The 18,820-nt window shown below is 31.0% G+C and overlaps 1 protein-coding gene and 1 long non-coding RNA gene across 4 annotated transcripts; one reads left to right on the plus strand and one right to left on the minus strand.

Moving 5' to 3' along the window:
• Positions 1–1,374: 1,374 nt before the first annotated feature.
• Positions 1,375–17,429, minus strand: LOC110613429 (proline-rich receptor-like protein kinase PERK5). Of its 3 annotated transcripts, none has more exons than XM_021754543.2 (15): positions 17,199–17,429; positions 16,355–16,996; positions 15,838–15,918; positions 15,642–15,712; positions 15,465–15,547; positions 15,129–15,291; positions 14,421–14,582; positions 6,217–6,289; positions 5,721–6,086; positions 5,545–5,631; positions 5,373–5,443; positions 3,315–3,391; positions 3,014–3,161; positions 2,420–2,581; positions 1,375–1,604 (listed from the first exon to the last, which is right to left on the minus strand). In XM_021754543.2, the coding sequence occupies exons 1-15, from the start codon at positions 17,254–17,256 to the stop codon at positions 1,512–1,514; spliced, it is 2,337 nt and encodes a 778-aa protein (XP_021610235.1). In that variant the 5' UTR covers positions 17,257–17,429; the 3' UTR covers positions 1,375–1,511. The 3 variants fall into 3 exon arrangements, 2 of the variants coding, with proteins under 2 accessions (XP_021610235.1, XP_021610234.2); XM_021754542.2 differs by having other exon boundaries at positions 15,838–15,921; positions 17,199–17,427; XR_002487619.2 differs by lacking the exon at positions 5,373–5,443 and having other exon boundaries at positions 15,838–15,921; positions 17,199–17,427.
• On the plus strand, positions 7,282–10,699 carry LOC110613432. The gene is made up of 3 exons (XR_002487620.2): positions 7,282–7,597; positions 10,502–10,547; positions 10,655–10,699. It is a non-coding gene; the product is annotated as an uncharacterized LOC110613432 (long non-coding RNA).
• Positions 17,430–18,820: the final 1,391 nt, after the last annotated feature.

An 18,820-nucleotide genomic window follows, 5' to 3' on the forward strand; every position in this document is an offset into this window, starting at 1 on the left:
GTCAATTTCAAGATAAGGAGCATTTAGATTTTTGTGTAGTGAAGTCACTTTCTCACCTTTGTCCAAGTGCAAATCCTGACAACACTCTTAACATTGATAACTTTTTGAAGTAATTTTTGTGCATGGGTTGAACTATAATTTAATATCAGTCTTTTTTGAAGAGATAAGGACTGCAAATTATAATTGGTGTCTTGTTATAGTATTATTCACTTAGACTAGAAAAGTGCAAGAAAAGGAGAGTATTAGTAAATTTTCCTCTCAACTCTTCAACAAGTAAGATGGATATATGGATCCTATCTTTCTTGATAAATTAATATTGAATTCAAATCTTGAATATTCAGTATTTTTAAAATTTGAAATGCTGTATTTTATTTTTGAATGAGTTTGTTCAATGCAAATATGAATTAGTCGGGTTAATGATTCTGTATGAAAAAATTCATGCCAAGTACATGAAGGAAAACCTTCACAAAATAAATATATAATTACACTATTTTCACATTAATGGAATTTAAAGTAATAAAATATAAATTATTAAAACCAATGCACATGTACTTACAATTATTATTAACCTTCTATTATATATATATATATATATATATGAAATGTCTATTAATAAAATAAAATAACTATATAATTCAGTCACAGTCAATATAAGTAATATATGTGCTATTAGTTTAAATAATATTATTTCTATATTAGAAATATTTAATTATTTTTGTAAAGTCTAAATGTAATTGTAATAAATTTGATTCTGATTTTAAAAAATTTCAAGAATAAATTTTCAATTTTAGTTCCAATTCTAAAAGTTTTAAAAATCCATTTCAGTTTTGATTTCAATTTGTGTAAAAAATCGTCCCGGAGTCCAACATTCTCAAATTTGATATTGTTGGTTTTGGTGCCTGGCAGGAGGTTTTGTAGCTTGAAGGTCTCTATTTAGCTTCTGTCCAAGAGTTTTTGCAGGGGATGCTGGAGTGACATAATTAACAATGACATTTTTTATTTTGAAATTGGTGTATGTACTCAGAAGATGTTACTTTAGAGTGGGAGGTGACTATTCATATTTTACTCGGTGGCCGATTGTTGTGCACATTGGTTGGCCAGTCCACGTTCACTTAATTGAGCTTCTTCTTGCTAAGCTTGAAGAGTTGACTTTTATTAAAAAAAAAAAACATTTAGATCCGGCCTCTAACTCAGGTAAATAAAACGGAAATTTCTACCTTTAAAAACGTAACATTTTTGCTAATTAAATTAATATGTTACAATTTAATGGAGATTTAAAATTAAAGAATAAGAGACTCTAAGTTAAAATTACGACTGTTGTAATAAGAATCATTCTCTATAATTTATATATACACACCTCAATTAACGTAAAGATTTTGTGAAAGGAAAATTTTGAAATTTAAGACAGTGAGAATTGTATTTGATGAAGATGTGGATATACAAAAAGGGAACCGGATACATAAAATTACAGGGGCTGATGCAGTTCACTGGATAGAGGTAGATCTAGGATTTCAGTAATGGCCATAGGGATCTTGAAGGAAAGCGTTGTCACTATTTAGCCATATACTTTCAGATGCCAAATTTCCCTGTAGGACTTCAACAATCTGCATCAAATATATAGCATTACTAGAGTCCATACTATGCCCAGGGGAGGATAATTAGCTTTTAGATAATTTATTAACTTTTTTAAATATGTTTTTAATTTCAGTAGGTTTGTACTAATTCCAAAGCTTGTCTGTAATTTATGTCCATTGGTCCAAAGTAAACATTAATTATGAGATCCAAGTATATGGACCTCAAAATTTAAAAAAAAAAGTGTATTTATAAATTTAAAAATAATATTTTTATTATAATCAGTAATCACTAAACACATTTTCAACGACTAATGTTAATCAATGAAGATGATTACAAATTCACAACAAATCACTAAAATTGAAAAAATAAATATTCAAGTTAAGAAAAAGGAATTAATTCAAAAATAATAACACACATATATACAATTGACAGCATCCAATTTCCTTTTCTTTACATAAGTTGTAGGAAAATTAAATATTTCTTATGGGAAACTACTGATCATATATATACAAAATCTTTTAACATTTTAATATAAAAAAATTATATTTTAAAAAAATAAAAATGATACGGATCGATTGAAGAAAAAAGATAATATTTTAAAAAATACAAAAATAATACAGATCAATCGAAGAATATAGAGTTTTGTTATTTTTGCTACGTGCTCAATTTTTATCTCTAGTTGAGCAGAGAATGTATAATTAAACAAAAGAGAATGTATAATTAAACAAATAAATAGGTAGAACTAAAAATTAAAAATCAAAGTTATTACTAGAAAAATAAAATAATATAAGAAAAGAATACTTTAATGGTAATAAATTAAAAAAAAATCTTAAAGACTACATACCTGGCTTATTTTTGGACGATAATTTATAGGTTTGTAAACACAAGCTGTTGCACAGTGAATCATTCGAATCACCTCTGTTATTTTATAATTATTCTGCAATTTACTGTCAATAATATCATTATAATTATGGGTGTCTAGAGCTTGTCTCAATTGAGGGGCTACCTGAAATTTTGAAAAATATAAATATTAATTAATATATCATTAACAAAATCATCATATCTTCATCAATGTTCATTTAGGTTGCATTTTTTATAAATTGAAATTTTGAATATTAAATTTAGAATTTAACATTCATAAGTTTAAAACAAGCATTTATTTGGAGAAAAAATAGTTCATAAAAAAAAAAGAAATTAAAAGCATGTCTAAAAGAAAATGAAACAACGTTAAATTTTTCCTAAATTGTAATTATTGATAAAGTTACTTTGTTAAAAAGGAGAAAAAAACCCATGGAGTAAGAGAAAAAAATCATTATAAATGTATATATATATAATTTGTCTAGATTCTGTCTATCTCTCCATAAAAAAATCATATAAAATCTAATGTTATGTGAACCGAGCTTATCTAAAAATTTCTCCTAGAGCGAAAGAGACGTACCCAGGAAGTTAAGGATCCAATGAAAACATTGTGCTCCCTGAGAATAGCTGGTTTCCCAGTAATCAACTCCAGAAGCACCACCCCAAAAGAATATACATCGGACTTGTCACAGAGCTGATTAGTTCTGAAATACTCAGGGCATAGATAACTGCACGTGGAGAAAGCGTGCGTGAGAAATAACCTATTCTATAAATTTTCTCAAAATTATGAAAATTATTTTATTACCCCAATAATATATATATATATATATATATATATATATATATATATATATATATATATACATGTATGTATATTTTACCCCATGGTTCCCTTTATCATAGTGGTCACATGGGTATAAGGGTTTGGCAATTCCTTGGCAAGCCCGAAATCTGAAATCTGAAAAGAAAGAATTGATATGATAATTAATACTATTGTAAATAAAAATCAAAAGACAATCGCGAATAATTTTATATTTCAAACTGAAATCTTTTACTCTTAGTTTAGTTGTAAAATACAATTTTTAGGAATAAAATACAATCAATAATTAATAGCGGATTATAATTAATATAACTGTATATTCTAAATAAAGAGTTAGAATTAATTGATGAGAAACATTTTTTCATTATAGAGTTGATATAAAAAGTGGCTTTAGCTGCCTATCAATTAACAACTATTTTTTAAAATTTTTCAAACACTATAATTTAATTATTTGAATACTTATTAGTTATTTACTACATTCAACAATTGATTTGAATACTCTCTTAATAATCTGAAAGCCAATATTTTTAATGATTTAAGTTTCTTTATCTTAATAATTGGATTTGATTTTATTAATTTATGGATATTTTATCTATTTTGATTATTTTAGTAAATTTTATATATTAAAAAAAGAAAAACTTAAATTTGAAAGGTTTAGATAAATATCAGAAGTAGAGTCATAAATCTAGTTATGAACATGCTTAAGCCGTACGTAAAGGAATAAGCGGTTAGAAAAACCTTATGTAAGACTTACGCCGGAGCTGAGAGAATTCTAGAGCCAAAAATTTTGTTTTGAAAGTCACAATTAGGATCTTTTCAGATAAATTTTAGGGAGAATATTTTGTATTTACAAATTGTCTTTTACTCTTATTTTAGGAGATAGATATGTTGTTGGGAAGAATCTTTTATAAAAAGGAAATTATTTTAGCATGGAACTTTTTTCTTTTTCTTTTTCTCTTTAACATTTAGTTTTATATTTAGCTTCACTGTTTTCTAGATATAATTATTTTGGTTTTGACATGTACTCAAAACAATTAATTTCTTTTATGTAGATAAAGAATTTTTGAGGTTTAATTTGTAAAAATATGAGATCATACTAAACTTAATGTTCTATTTATATTTTTAATTTCTATATTATTTTTATATACTTAAAATTATTGTTCATTTATTGAATTCAATTATTTAATTAAGTAATTAAATAATATATGATTATTTCACTTATAAATAAGTTTGATAATTATAACAAGCAATATTTGTTAGTGTAGAATTACATATTTTAATTTTAGTAACAGTACTGGTATGAGTTTTTTTGCTAGAGTATGTTTTCCTAATTTTTAATAGTATTCGCAAAATCATATCTTATAAAATTGATATAGATTTATTTGTTAATTAAGAACTAATTAATTAGTGTAATAACTAAGGAATTGAAATAAAATTATTTGCACCTGTGATCAATTTTATAATGCTAAAATACTTCTACGATTAGATATTTTTTAATTAAATTAATTAATTTAATTATTTATTGCACAATCGAATTGCTTCTTTGTTATATTTTATTTAGTTAATCTTCATCGCTCTTATGAATTCGATTGATTATATTCACGGTTCATATTTGTTTATTTATTTTACTATATTTGACACCCATTAATAATTAAAAAAAAACAGGTTTTTTCTTATAAAAAAAATTATATTTTAAAAATTTAATTAATATCACTATATATAAATTTATTAATATTCTTATCAAAATTAAGCGTTTGGAAAATAAATTATGTTTTAAAAAAAATCTTTTCTGTAAAAAGTATCTTTTACAGAAAATATTTTATATAGAAAATATTTTTTTGATATGAGTTATTTTTTGAAAAAAATATAAAGATAAAGTAATAGTAATTTTATTTTTATAATTTAAATGTTTTTGTCTCTCTTGCAAGCAGTTCTTTGAGGATTTTGCATACTATTCACCTTCTAATTTCTTACAAATGCGGTTTATTATCTGTTCTATAAATCCCTTTCCAATTTCATGACTTTAGCTCAAATTATCAAGGCACATGCACGCATCTGTAGTGAAATTAGCAAAATTTTGAAGTATCATGTATAAAGCTTTATCCCATGTAAATCTTACCTTTGGTTCAAAGTTTTGATCAAGAAGTATATCATTTGATTTGACACCTCTGTGTATGATCTTAGGATTACCTAAAAATACAGATATTATAGTAAAATTAATGTGAAATTCAATGACCATGCCAAAACCTTAAACAAAATATAAGAATCTGGCTTGTTAGCTAAATACTCACAGATTTCATGTAAATATGCCAATCCTTTTGCAGAACCTATGGCAATTTTCATTCTGGTAGGCCAATCAATAATCACTTTGTCTTCTCCTGCAATTATTGAAAGCTTGCTTGTAGATGATTTTTCCTTTTCTATTTGGATGCATAAAAAGGAAAATCTAATTAAGTTAGGGACTCACTATTTAAATTATATCGTAGAGATCCGTTGGGAATAAACTCCAAGATAAGCAATCTATTTGCTTTGTCACTGCAAAATCCAATCATCTTCACTAGATGTTTGTGATAGACGCGGTTAAGCGTTGTAATCTCCGCCGGAAAATCACCTTCATCCTGGTTAGGCGAAGATTTAAACTTCTTAATTGCAACAACTTCACCATTTGGAAGTATTCCCTTAAAAACTTGACCAAAACCACCCTCGCCAATGAGGTTGGCATTAGAAAAGCCACCAGTTGCCTTTGCTAATTCTTTGTAAGTAAATATTTTTTGTGGAGCTATTTGTATCCTCTCAACGCCAAGTACTGATTCTAGATTAGTAGTAGCCCTTCCTGCATGTGAAGGTGAATTGATACATAAAATATATACATATATAAAGAGAGTTATAGTGGATTTACAGAAGATTTAGTAACCCCACATACTTTATCTACAGAGATAAGAAATATTCTTTATATATATTACCTTGTAGAGTTTCAACGTCTTTCCGTTTCATTATCTTCATGTGAGACATATTTCCTTCAAGAACTTCAATTATCTGCATGTCATTGTAATATTAAAATTTATATATTGTTAATACTTATTACCTAAAATATTATTGTGATGCTACATCAGATAATTCAAATTTGGATAATTAATCTAATCATACTAAATTAAAGTTACATAGTTTGTATAAGTTATAAAAGGCGATATTTCAATAAACAATTGGTTAACTAATTGTTAGAGCTTATAAACTAATCAAGCTAAAGAGATTACTTTCGATGCAAGTTTTTCTCTGTGGTCCCTTTGTGGCTCGATGCTCTCGCCTTTTCCTTTTCCTTAAACCTAACTTCTTCTTTTCCCTTCCCCATGAAAGACGATCTGCGTCAATTGACTATCGATGAAAAAGAAGATATTGTTGTCTCTATTAAGAGCTCCAAAGATATTTCGATCATCACTTATGATTTCTGTACGGTGGGGATATTTTTTACATACAATCCAATCAATTTTCAGAATATGCAGACTTCTTTAGTAGATTTATGGCATCCTTTAGAGGGGGTATCTATTATGAAATTAGAGGCAAAAAGATATATGTTTCGATTTTTTAATAATGTTGATTTTGAAAATATAGTGAATGGGGCTCTTGGTTGTACAATCGATTTCTGTTTGTTTGGAAGGAGATACAAGGTAATGAAAATCCTCTCCATATTCCACTAACTCATTCTGATTTTTGGGTTCTGATTAAAGACATCCCTTCTAGTTATTATAACGAGACGTTGGATAAATTGGTCGGGGATTTTGTTGGCCACTATAAAGAGTATAATATGAAAAATGCTTCAGCTATGTCGCCGAACCCTATGAGAGTTAAAGTTTGTTTGGACATTCGGCAACCTTTGAAACGGCGGAAGAAGTTTGTTGGAGATGATGGTACTGTGTTTACTGTGAAGTTTCAATACGAAAAGCTGACTATTTTTTGCTATCTATGTGGGAAACTGGGTCATGTGAATAGGGGTGGCAAGCGGGCGGGTTTTCACGGGTACCCGATCCGTCCAAATCCTATTAGGACGGATTTAGGTTTTTACAAAACGGATTTGGGCGGATTCGGATTTGAAAAATTTTACCCGTCTCGGTTTCGGGTAGGGTTCGAAGTTAGGTGATTGGATACCCATTACCCGAACCCGATTAGCTATACTTACAAAACTAACCCTAATTCCTTTTTTCATTTTACTTCATACACTTCCCTCTCTCCGTCGGCGCCTCTCTCCCCCGCTTCCCTCGATCGACTCTCTCCCCCACTTCACTGCCGGCAGCCCAGTCGGCACCTGAACCCAAGAGGAGGAAACTCGAGCCACCAACCGCGTCGCAGGTATGTCTCCTGGTTATTCAGATTTATGATTTCTCTTTTCTTTTAATACTCTCTGCTTTTGAATGCTCTGTGAACTGGGTTTTAATATAGAGTTGTGGAAATTGGTGATGTGTCTATGTGTATCTTCATCTAATTAGGCTGATTTATGATTCGTTTCGTTGAAATTAATAGTTGCAACTAATTTGATGCTTCTCCCAATTCCTATTATTTTGATCTGGAGCTAAAAAAGAATTCTCTGTTGATTAACCAATTGCTTTTCATCCATGGAAGATTTTGTTAGGGTTGGTTTATGGTTCAGAAAATTTTCAATTACTTTGATTTGGGCTTGTGGATGAATGAAATCTGAATATATAGACTTTCTTAACTTAGGAGGTCTAAATTCATTAGTTATGATTTGATTTGGAGCTTCTAACCCCAGCAATGACAAAGTCCATATTTGCTTTCCTTTTTGTTCGAGTAGCTCAGTGTTTGAGACTTCATAACATTTTGTTTCTTCCTGATATGTCTCGACAAATGAATCATTCTACAGTACATCTGATGTAGGACTATTTAGACTCCGTCAGGAGTTTTAACCAATATCGTTTGGTTAAGACGAAATAAGAGAAAAGAAGGACTATTTAGACTCCGTCAGGAGTTTTAACCAATATCGTTTGGCTAAGACGAAATAGGAGAAAAGATAAACTGAAAGACTAAAAGTCTTATTGAAATTCCTCAAAAATTGAAAAGTGAAAAGTCCCTTTCTAATAGCCAAGGGAGGCTATTTATAATAGAAATAAAATAATTCTAATCCTAATAGGAGTCTAAAATCCTAATAGCCAAGGGAGGCTAAATAGAAATAAAACTCTAATATGCAAAATAATCCTAATCCTAATAGGACTCTAAAATCCTAATAGCCAAGGGAGGCTATTTACAATAGAAATAAAACTCTAATATGCAAAATAATAAAAATACCCAAAATATCCAAAATAATAATTAAAATATAAAAGTTAGCCCCGGTCCAACTCTGCCGTAAAATCCAAGGCTAGTTGCCCCGTATCATTCCCTTCCACTTGTAAAGAACTCGTCCTCGAGTTGTCATCAGCAGGGTAGTACTGAAATAGATATGTCACATTAAACGTCTCCGAAATTTTCATTTCATGTGGGAGGTCAAGAGCATAGGCATTGTCATTGATCTTCTGAATGATCCGGAATGGACCAATCTTCTTGGCGTCAAGGTTTTTCTGTCCTCCACCACGCTCCTGTTTGAAAACATCCACGTGCTGCTTTGCCAAGTTGCTTGCTGCAATACTGTTGTAAGCAAATTCCACCTGGCCTTGGAGGTTTTCACTCTCCTTTGGACTCATCTTGTAATGAGGCAGATTCGGTAATTTTGATCCAGGAATGAGATCAATCTGATGTTGGATATCCCGCAGGGGTGGACGCTTTGATGACTCCTCCACTATCTTAGGAAACTCCTTTAACAACTCTTTGACGGGCGGTGGTAAAGATGGTGCATCCTCCATTGTACCTTTTGCTCTCATCAATAAGGCTAGTGTGCCTTCAGATTTCTCAACTGCGCCTGATAGCTTCTGCACTCCTGTAGAAACAGCAACAGTATGCTTCCCTTCCACCTTAGAATGTTTCGCAGAACCGGAAGGCAAGATAGTAATCTTCTTTTGATTCCACATGAACATGTATGAATTCTCCTTCCCTTTATGCAAAGCATCAACGTCGAATTGCCAAGGGCGACCTAGCAAAATTCCACAGCAATCCATATCCACAACATCACAATTAACAGGTTCAGTATAAGATTTACCGATCGAGATAGGCACGCTGCAGATTCTGTTGACCTCAATTGTCGGTCCTTCCTTGATCCATCCGACTTTGTAGGGTGAGGGGTGAGGCTGTGTAGGCAACTGTAATTTTTCTACCAATTGCTTAGTTATCAGATTCTCACAACTGCAGCTATCTATAATTAGCCTGCAAATTGCCTCTCCTACTCGACACTTTGCCTGAAAAATCTTCTTCCTTTGCGTCTCATCCTCCTGTTTTGTTGAACATAAGATTTTTTTCACCACATAGGTGACCTTAGGATTGGCGGCCATAGGAATGGTGGCCATAGGATTGACGGCCACAGGATTGGCGACTGGTTGGGGGTGTGCGGCAACGGCGGGTTGGTGGATTCCCTGCTGTAGGATCAGTTGTCTGATCATCTCCTTTAATTCTGCTAAGGATGCCTCAATCGCAGCAAGTCGCGCCTCTTGGTTATCTGCCATGGTCGAACTTCGCTCTGATACCAATCTGATGTAGGACTATTTAGACTCCGTCAGGAGTTTTAACCAATATCGTTTGGTTAAGACGAAATAAGAGAAAAGAAGGACTATTTAGACTCCGTCAGGAGTTTTAACCAATATCGTTTGGCTAAGACGAAATAGGAGAAAAGATAAACTGAAAGACTAAAAGTCTTATTGAAATTCCTCAAAAATTGAAAAGTGAAAAGTCCCTTTCTAATAGCCAAGGGAGCTATTTATAATAGAAATAAAATAATCCTAATCCTAATAGGAGTCTAAAATCCTAATAGCCAAGGGAGGCTAAATAGAAATAAAACTCTAATATGCAAAATAATCCTAATCCTAATAGGAGTCTAAAATCCTAATAGCCAAGGGAGGCTATTTACAATAGAAATAAAACTCTAATATGCAAAATAATAAAAATACCCAAAATATCCAAAATAATAATTAAAATATAAAAGTTAGCCCCGGTCCAACTCTGCCGTAAAATCCAAGGCTAGTTGCCCCGACAAATGAATCATTCTACAGTACATCCCACCAACATTTCATCCAAGGACTCAGTAAATGAGAATTTGTGATCCATATTTGAAATAGTGATAGGATTTGAAGTTTTGAACCCTCTCTGTTATTGCAGGACAGGCTCTTCACCTGCAGCAAAGAAACCCGTAGATGCAACATCAGTGAGTAATTTGATGTTAAATATGTTCTCTTTTGTTTTCTACTGGAAGCAGTAGCTTCATAGCTATCTTATATAATTTTATGCATTACTCATGTCACTAATATGTAGGTTGCAGCACCCGAGACTCATGGAGTAGATTACAGGATCCAACAGGCAAAAAATTTTGCAGTTGCACAGGCACAACAAGAGGGCTGCACGGCAAATTTTAGAATTTTTGATTCACCATTTGGGAACTTTCTAGTTCCTGTTATCCCAACTCGTGCAGAATTAGCAGAATTTTTCTCACTGTCATTGAATTGAAGTAAAAATCGGATTCGGTCGGGTTCGGGTATTATGCGGGTATTGTTAAACGGATTTGGAACGGGTACGGGTAGTAAAATTAAAATACTAAACGGATTTGGAACGGGTTCGGGAATTTTATATATAATCGGGTTCGGATTTGGGTATCCTCAATTTTGCGGGTACCCTACCCGTTGCCATCCCTACATGTGAAGGCTTTCTGTAACTTACGCCTGAGGTTGAAGAAAGAAGATATTAAGTTTAGTTGGGGTGATTTTCTTAGAGCACTTGTTCGTCAGAACCAAAGAACGACAAGCCTGTGGCTGCGTGATTCCGGCAATTCTGCTCCACCGGGATTTGTAGCAGAATTAACATCAACTAACAATTTTGAAAATATTAATTTGGCAGCACATAATAGGCAATTCTCCTTATTTGGCAAAAGTCAACCCATTGTAAATAAGGAGACTGAGAACCATATTATGGACATGGACAAGAATTCTATTGGCCAAGGCAGTTCTGATAAGCTTGATGAGGAGATTGCAGTCCGAAGAAATGATGATGCTAAAAAAAGGCCAAGAAACACTAAACATAACGTTGTTACAGGTTTTCCTTCCTCTCAACAAGATGCCTCTAACAACACCTCTGCGAATGTTAATTTGACAGGCAACAGTGAAGCGACTCATCTCGTTAAAGGTTGAGATAGCCGAAAACAATGATCGTCTTGTGTTGGAATTGTCGAGGACTCAGCAATCCTTGAACAGTTAATGCATTGAAGGATTTGGTTACTAGTTACAAACCAGATATTTTATTTTTGATGGAAACAAAAACTTTTAGTTCTCGTATGGAATTTTTTCATAATTTTTTATATTTTGATGGTTGCTTCTCAGTCAATAGACAATGATTGGGAGGAGGCCTTTCGTTAATGTAGAAAAGTCATGTGTCTATTTCTGTGGTTGGTTTTTCTTCAAATTTTATTGATTCGGTTGTTTCGGAAAGTAATGTTCAATGGAGGTTTACTGGTTATTATGAGTTTTCAGAATCGCAACGACGATGTCAGTCTTGGAACCTTATTCGAGGTTTATCTCATAGAAGCTCGCTTTCGTGGCTTTGTTTGGGAGACTTTAATGATTTATGTTCAAGAGATGAGAAAAGAGGAGCATCTTTGCCAAATTATCTTATGCAGGAGTTTAGACAGGCACTTAAGAAGCATTTTTGCCGCTGGAGTTTAGACAGGCACTTAAGAAGCATTTTTGCCAAATTATTTTATGCAGGGGTTTGATTTTGAATGATTGTAAATCTTTGTTAGATTCTAGAACTGATATTTCTGTTAGATGAGTTCGTCGTAATGCTACTCTAGCTATTCATACTATTCTAACTACTCATAATTTGGTTAGAGAATCTATTAGATATAACCGTCTCTCTATTTGGGATGATATCTCTCTTTATTTGATTAAATTTTATTAATACAATCAGTAATTTTGCTTTAAAAAAAAAGGTGATATTTCAATATATTTAAAAATTCGATGATCCATTTATACGAGGCATAAGTTAAATTTCGAGATCAGTCTTAGACTTCTAATGCTCTACTATAACAACTACATAGATCAGGATCACAATATGAAAAGAATTCCAGTCATGTTATATATACTTGGGAGATTTAAAGCTATATCTATTCTCTTAGTATAAATAATAGCCCTTATATAACTATTTTTTTTTGAAATAGGGGGTTGGGGGAGTCGAACCTTAGACCTTTCAAGGCTACAGGATGCACTTTCCACCAGACTAAGTCTTGGAGTGCAGCCCTTATATAACTATTATTACCGTGATATTTTTTGACAAAAAAAAAGTTACTACCATTACTCTATTTACCCAATTTCTGCCTTTAAGTAACCAACCTATCCGTTGTCATTAATTCTTTTTTTTTTTTTTTTCCTTTTTGCAAGTTTAACCTACCTAATAAGAGAGTTTATCTAGGACAACATCAATTTTATTTTTCCAAAATACTGTCATTGTTCTTTTATAGGGTAGCTTTTACTAGCAGACCAAAACTTTTAGTATTGTTTCGTTGTTGCAAATTCAAATTCGATTTATTACCAACTTCATTTTTTTTTGAAAAAACATATCTTCTGATAGCAGGTTTCTAAGTAAAAAAGAAAAATTACTTTTTATTTTTCCTTTCCCTTTTTCTCATAATTTTTCTTTCTCTCAAAAAGTAATCCAATTTCAAACACTTAATAATTATTATACTACAATCATCAAAATAGCTACAAACACGGATTTCTATTTCAAATCGATGTGGAATTCAACACATCCCTTACGCGTAAAACTACACTGAAATGTGATATACTTATATGAGATCCAATATCGGTAAAAAACTCTGATACCATATTAAATTTAAGTCAAACCTAACTCACCCAAAAACTAATTCAAGGAAAGGAATGCTCAATACCTTATAAGCTTATAAGGGCACATTACCTCTATTCTAAATGGATGTGAGATTTAAGAAAAGGACTATATTGAAGTGCGACCTTAGACACTCCTCCCTTTGAACTAGTTTTTGGAATGGATTAGATCTAACTCAAATTTAAATGGTATCAGAGTTTCCCACTGAAATTGCGTCTCTTGTAAATATGTCATACTCCACTATGGTCTAGGTGTGTTGAATTCTACATCAGTTTGGGATATGAATAATGTACCCCTTATAAGGACTTTAGGCATTCCTAATTCTACGTCAGTTTGGGATATAGATAATGTACCCCTTATAAGGACTTTAGACACTCCTACTCTTGAATTAGTTTTTGAAGTGTATTAGGTTTGATCTAAATTTAACAAGTTAAAGGTACACCATCCTAACACACTAAAACTACTATTTCTCTACTATTTTATTTATCTTTTTATTCACCTATTTAAATTAATTACTGATTTCAGTACCTCACATTTTTTTTTCACAGGTTATAGATTATCGGCTCATAAAGAAGGTATTTCAAGCAACATTATTATTAATATTTAATTTTACTACATAACTAATTATTCATTAATTTTATAATATAAGATGATTTTTCAATGGATATAAGTATAACAGATAAGTTCGAATATCAAAATTTATAAGATACAAAATATATTTATTTTGCTTTCTTATTTTTAGTTTTTTTATTTTTTGAGAATGAGAGTAAATATTAAATTTAAATTACAAGACAAAAAATTTTAAATTAAAAAGGAGAAGGGAATTGCTCTCCTTTTCCACTAATATCTAACTGTTGTATGTTGAAATAGTTGTGTACAATAATTTTTCATTAAATTTCTAGTATTTTTTGCATTTTCTATTTTATAATATTTTTAGGAATATAAATTGCAGAATGAAAGAACTATATGTTCATTCACACATATCACATGAATATTCGAGTAAATCTATCAAATGTTTGTAAACTAATTTAATAATTAATTTACGTCATTTTTAATTAGATTAAAATTAAGTTATTATTTTAATTTACTTTATCATGATTATATTATTATGAAATTGAAGGACCATAAACTATACAATCAGTATAATTAAAGCTAAAAAATAAAATAGTAATTTAATCAAACTTTGCTATACCTGTTTCATTATAGGTCGAGAGCGTGAAGGTTTGTATACCGAAGCCGCAGCGCAAGTAATCATTCTTAGCATTTCCGCCTCATCATACGCCTGTTGCAATTTGGGATCAACTAGATCGTTGTATTCACTATTCTCCAAAACTCGTCCAATGCGATACCTTGCCTGAATATTAATATATGAAAGTATCTTTTAATATTTTTATCAAAATGGATATTTTTTCCCCATAATTAGAATTGTTTATCTCCTGAATACAACAGCTTAATCTGAAATATATATTATTTGAGGGATTTGAGATAACCCTTAAAAACACCCACAAAAGAAATATGTAATTAGTTGCTAATAAATTATTTTTTTAGGTTCGTCTAATTAATAATTAAAATTTTTATTTAATTAAGTTTAATTTATTTAATTAATTATATATCTTTCAAAAAAGTTAGTTAATAAACTAATTTAAATATTTATTTTTTTGTCTACATAATGCATTTTGTTTAAAAGAATAATTGCAAAGTTTGAGTTTAATTAAAAGTAAATCCAAAAGAAATTAACTAAATAATTATATTTAAAAAAAAAACTAAATAGTTTAAAATGAGACAGAATATGAAAAAAAAAATTTGGAAAAATCATTCCACCTGCAAAACTCACTTGTAAAATTATGAGTAATCATATATCATTAAATAAAAAGATATATATATATATATATATTATTACCCAATTAATAATAGTATCGCCTTGTTTATCCATAGGTCTTCTTCCAGTGATTAATTCCATAGGTCTTCTTCCAGTGATTAATTCTAAAAGTACAACACCAAAAGAATAGACATCTGACTTTTCTGAAACTCTTTGGATATCACCATATTCTGGATCAGCATACCTGTAATAAAAAACTTAATTGATATCTTTTAAAATCTTCATTAAATAACCCCTTAAATAAAAGTGATGTTATCTATACTATCATTTTATTTTATATTTTAAATTATTAAAGCTAAAATATCCATGAAATAACACTCAACCACTTAACTAATGAGAAAAAAATATGCATCTTACACATTAGTTCCCCTTAATATACTAGTAATGTGGTTAACATTACTAGCATTCGGCAAAAAGTATGCAAGTGAAAAATCTGCAACCTGAATCAATAATTTACCTAAATTAATAGAAACTTTTACCGCAATTTAATATAAAATTTTAGCATATAACTATGATTTAATAAGAATATCATACCTTTGGTTGAAAATCGTTATCAAGAAGAATATTATCTGATTTAATATCTCGATGTATAATTTTGGGTCTACCTAAAAATATATATAATAAAAATTAAAAAAACTTTAATGAAATAAATTAATCTCTGAAAAATTAGAAAGAAATAATAGAAGCACCAATAACTAATCATAGCAGGGAAAGATGGGAGATTACTCACACTCATGTAGATACAGCAATCCTTTTGCAGATTGTATGGCAATATTCATTCTTGTCGGCCACTCCAAAACCTTAGTTTTTTCTACTAAAAATACATAAAACAAACTCAATTAACATTAAATTTGACATTTCAAATTAAATTTTCAATTCTGATTTGAGATTAGACTATCAATCAGGGGTTGGAGAAATGGTGTGTGCGAGTTGTACAAGAGTGTATAATTATGCAAGTATCAACTGCGAAAAATCATATAATACATCTACTATTTTATGCAGAATAATCTACACAGAAAGACAGATTATGATTGATTGTATGTATGATGTGGACTTGGTAAATATACATCTATGTATAGATGGGTCAAAATTTTATAACTTTCTTGCAACTCTATTTTTTTACTAGTAACTATAAAAAAATTTATATTGAATGTGTTAAAATAGTGTTTGTTTGCCTCTTAAACACGGCTTAAACGCTCAATAACATTTTGTCGTGAATAGCGGAGTGCAGGAAAGAGAGTACTCACCATGTAAATGATCTGCCAAGCTATGATTGGGAACAAACTCTAAAACCAGTAGTCTATCGGCTCCTTCACTGCAGTGCCCAATCATTTTGACAATATTTGGGTGACTCACACATCTAAGGTACTCGCCCTCCTCCAATTTATCTTCGAAATTTATTTTCTTAAGTTTTTTAATGGCAACCTCTCCACAATCTAAGGTTGCCTTGAAGACTTGACCAAAACCTCCCTCCCCAAGCAGGCAATTGTTGGAGAAATAATCAGTTGCCTTTGCCAGTTCTTTAAAACCATACTCCATCATCTTATTTCTTTCAGTATCCTCAGAGGCTGCTGCGTCAATTCCGTTCTCCTTATTAGAATTTGGTGAGCCAGATCCAATCGGATCTGTATTTCGATCCTCCTCATCAGAAGATGAACTAGATTCAATCGGATCTAGAACCGGTGACTGGTGAAGTGGCGGTGGATGTGCAAGGTTTCGATTTTCCTCATCGGAAAACTGGCTATATTCAAAAAAATCAAGAGCCGGTGACCGGAGAGGGAGCGTTGCAGGCGGATGACTTTGATTATCGTCATCAGAAGAGGAGCGAGATTCAATCGGATCTATTGACTGATGAGGTAGCGGTGCAGGTAACTTAGATCTATCATCGTCTGAACAAGCCACAATTGGTTAGGGGGGAAAGAAAATTCAAGAAGTACTAGAACCGAAAAGACTCTGCATCTAAACACCTCAAATAGTTTGACTGAGAGAGAGAGAGAGAAGAGATTCTATAATAATGGAAAATAAACAACAGCATAAATCAAAAGCCTCCATCACTTTGGATTCAGTATAGAGTGTCAGCTAAGGGAATACCTTTAGTGCCGGTGCGACGATCCGCCTCAGTAGTGATTTTGCTCACAAAGCAACCCATCGAAAGTTGCTATACTTTTGCAATCATGATCACTGCAACAAAAGTCCGTAGCAACTAACAGTGCGCTGGCTTGACAGCTTTATAGACACCGTCGGTAGCAGCCAATTATTGATCATTTATAATTATTTTAATTTTAAAATTTAAAATTTTTATAATATTAAATAAATTCGTTTTCATTAAAAATTTTTTGAACAGTCATTTTCATAAATTAATATATAAAACATTTGACTTTTTAACTTATAAAAATAATTTATAATTAAGTTATTAAAAATTAAGTTTTATAAGTCAGTTGAATCAATAAAAATACAACTAGCTGGATCTTTTACCGACTATACAGGATAACTTTTAGCTCAACGATTAGAACAGATGCTTTACCAAGCCCAATGATAAAGCCTTATAACCATTTACCTATAGAATCTTGAATAATGCCTCCTCCATAAGAAATGTTCTTCTTTAGGAAATAACAGCATCAATGTTTAGTTTAACAATTCTATCTGGTGGTTTAGATTATTTTCCATCTCGTGAGACTCTCATTGTAATTTGACACTGGTAACTTTTCGAGTATAATAAGAATCGAGCAAGTTTCATTCAACAAAAAATGAATAAAAGTCTTGAAATTAAGAGAGCGTTGATAAAAAAATAAAAGCATTTCTGCATAGCCAAAGTTTTCAACAGTTTAGTCCGAAAATAAGGGTCCAAGGAATTTCATGTATCTGGTTACCATTGTCACGTAGATTCTGAGGCAATCACTCCTGTAAGTTCACTCATGAGTTCACTCGTGAGTGTAAAAAAAATTCTCATGCATGCCGCTAGGGACCAACTTATTCCATACATAAAAAGCTCCTAGACAGAAAGATGGTTTCAACTTTACTGTTAAAACTCTCGCATTTAGCGCTTGCACAGAGATGTCTGCGTGCTCGCTCTTTCGCCCATGAAACATTAGCTAGAGGAATGTTCTAACCCTCTGTGGTCCTTTCCATTGCCAGATTAAACTCCATGCATTGTCTTCTCTATGGAAAGGATCCCCGCACATTGTTATAACCAAATTTGACCGTATACTATTCGAAATTTGTAAATTTCCAGATCATGTTATCTTGATTCAAGTAAGGAGCTGGAGGAGATGATTCAAGATAGAGAGAAGAGAAGATGCAGGCAAAAGATCTTCCAAATGAGCCTAATTCCACCTAGTCACGGATGCATAAATTTAGTTCAGGAGACCCAATTTAAATAAATAACTAAAGTAAATAAAACATACTATTTCCTGTTTCATTGTTTTGTTTTTTTTTTATTATTATCATAAAATTATTGTTTACTTTCTTTAATTGTAGGAACATATATTTGATTATTATAATTCTATTTAATTTTATGTCATTTATAAATTAATTTATCATTAATTATTATTATTTTTAAATAAGTATTTAAAATATTTCTTAGTATTTAATAAAATTTAATGGTTTTAAGATGAGTATAATTAAAAAGTCAATAAAATAAATTATCTTTTTTAATATGTATGAAAAATTAAAATGGATAAAAATTATTAAATAAAGAGAGTATAAAATTAATA

Source organism: Manihot esculenta, chromosome 4, assembly GCF_001659605.2.
Source record: "Manihot esculenta cultivar AM560-2 chromosome 4, M.esculenta_v8, whole genome shotgun sequence".
NCBI classification, from domain to species: domain Eukaryota; kingdom Viridiplantae; phylum Streptophyta; class Magnoliopsida; order Malpighiales; family Euphorbiaceae; genus Manihot; species Manihot esculenta.

Bases quoted from the DNA above. Each gene is read 5' to 3' on its own strand.
- LOC110613429 (XM_021754542.2), bottom strand. From the start codon at position 17,256: ATGGGTTGCTTTGTGAGCAAAATCACTACTGAGGCGGATCGTCGCACC. The intron at 15,548-15,641 runs GTATGATATTCT...TTATTGATTCAG, and splicing joins ATAACGATTTTCAACCAAAG to GTTGCAGATTTTTCACTTGC. The intron at 6,290-14,420 runs GTATAGCAAAGT...AATGACATGCAG, and splicing joins CTCGACCTATAATGAAACAG to ATAATTGAAGTTCTTGAAGG.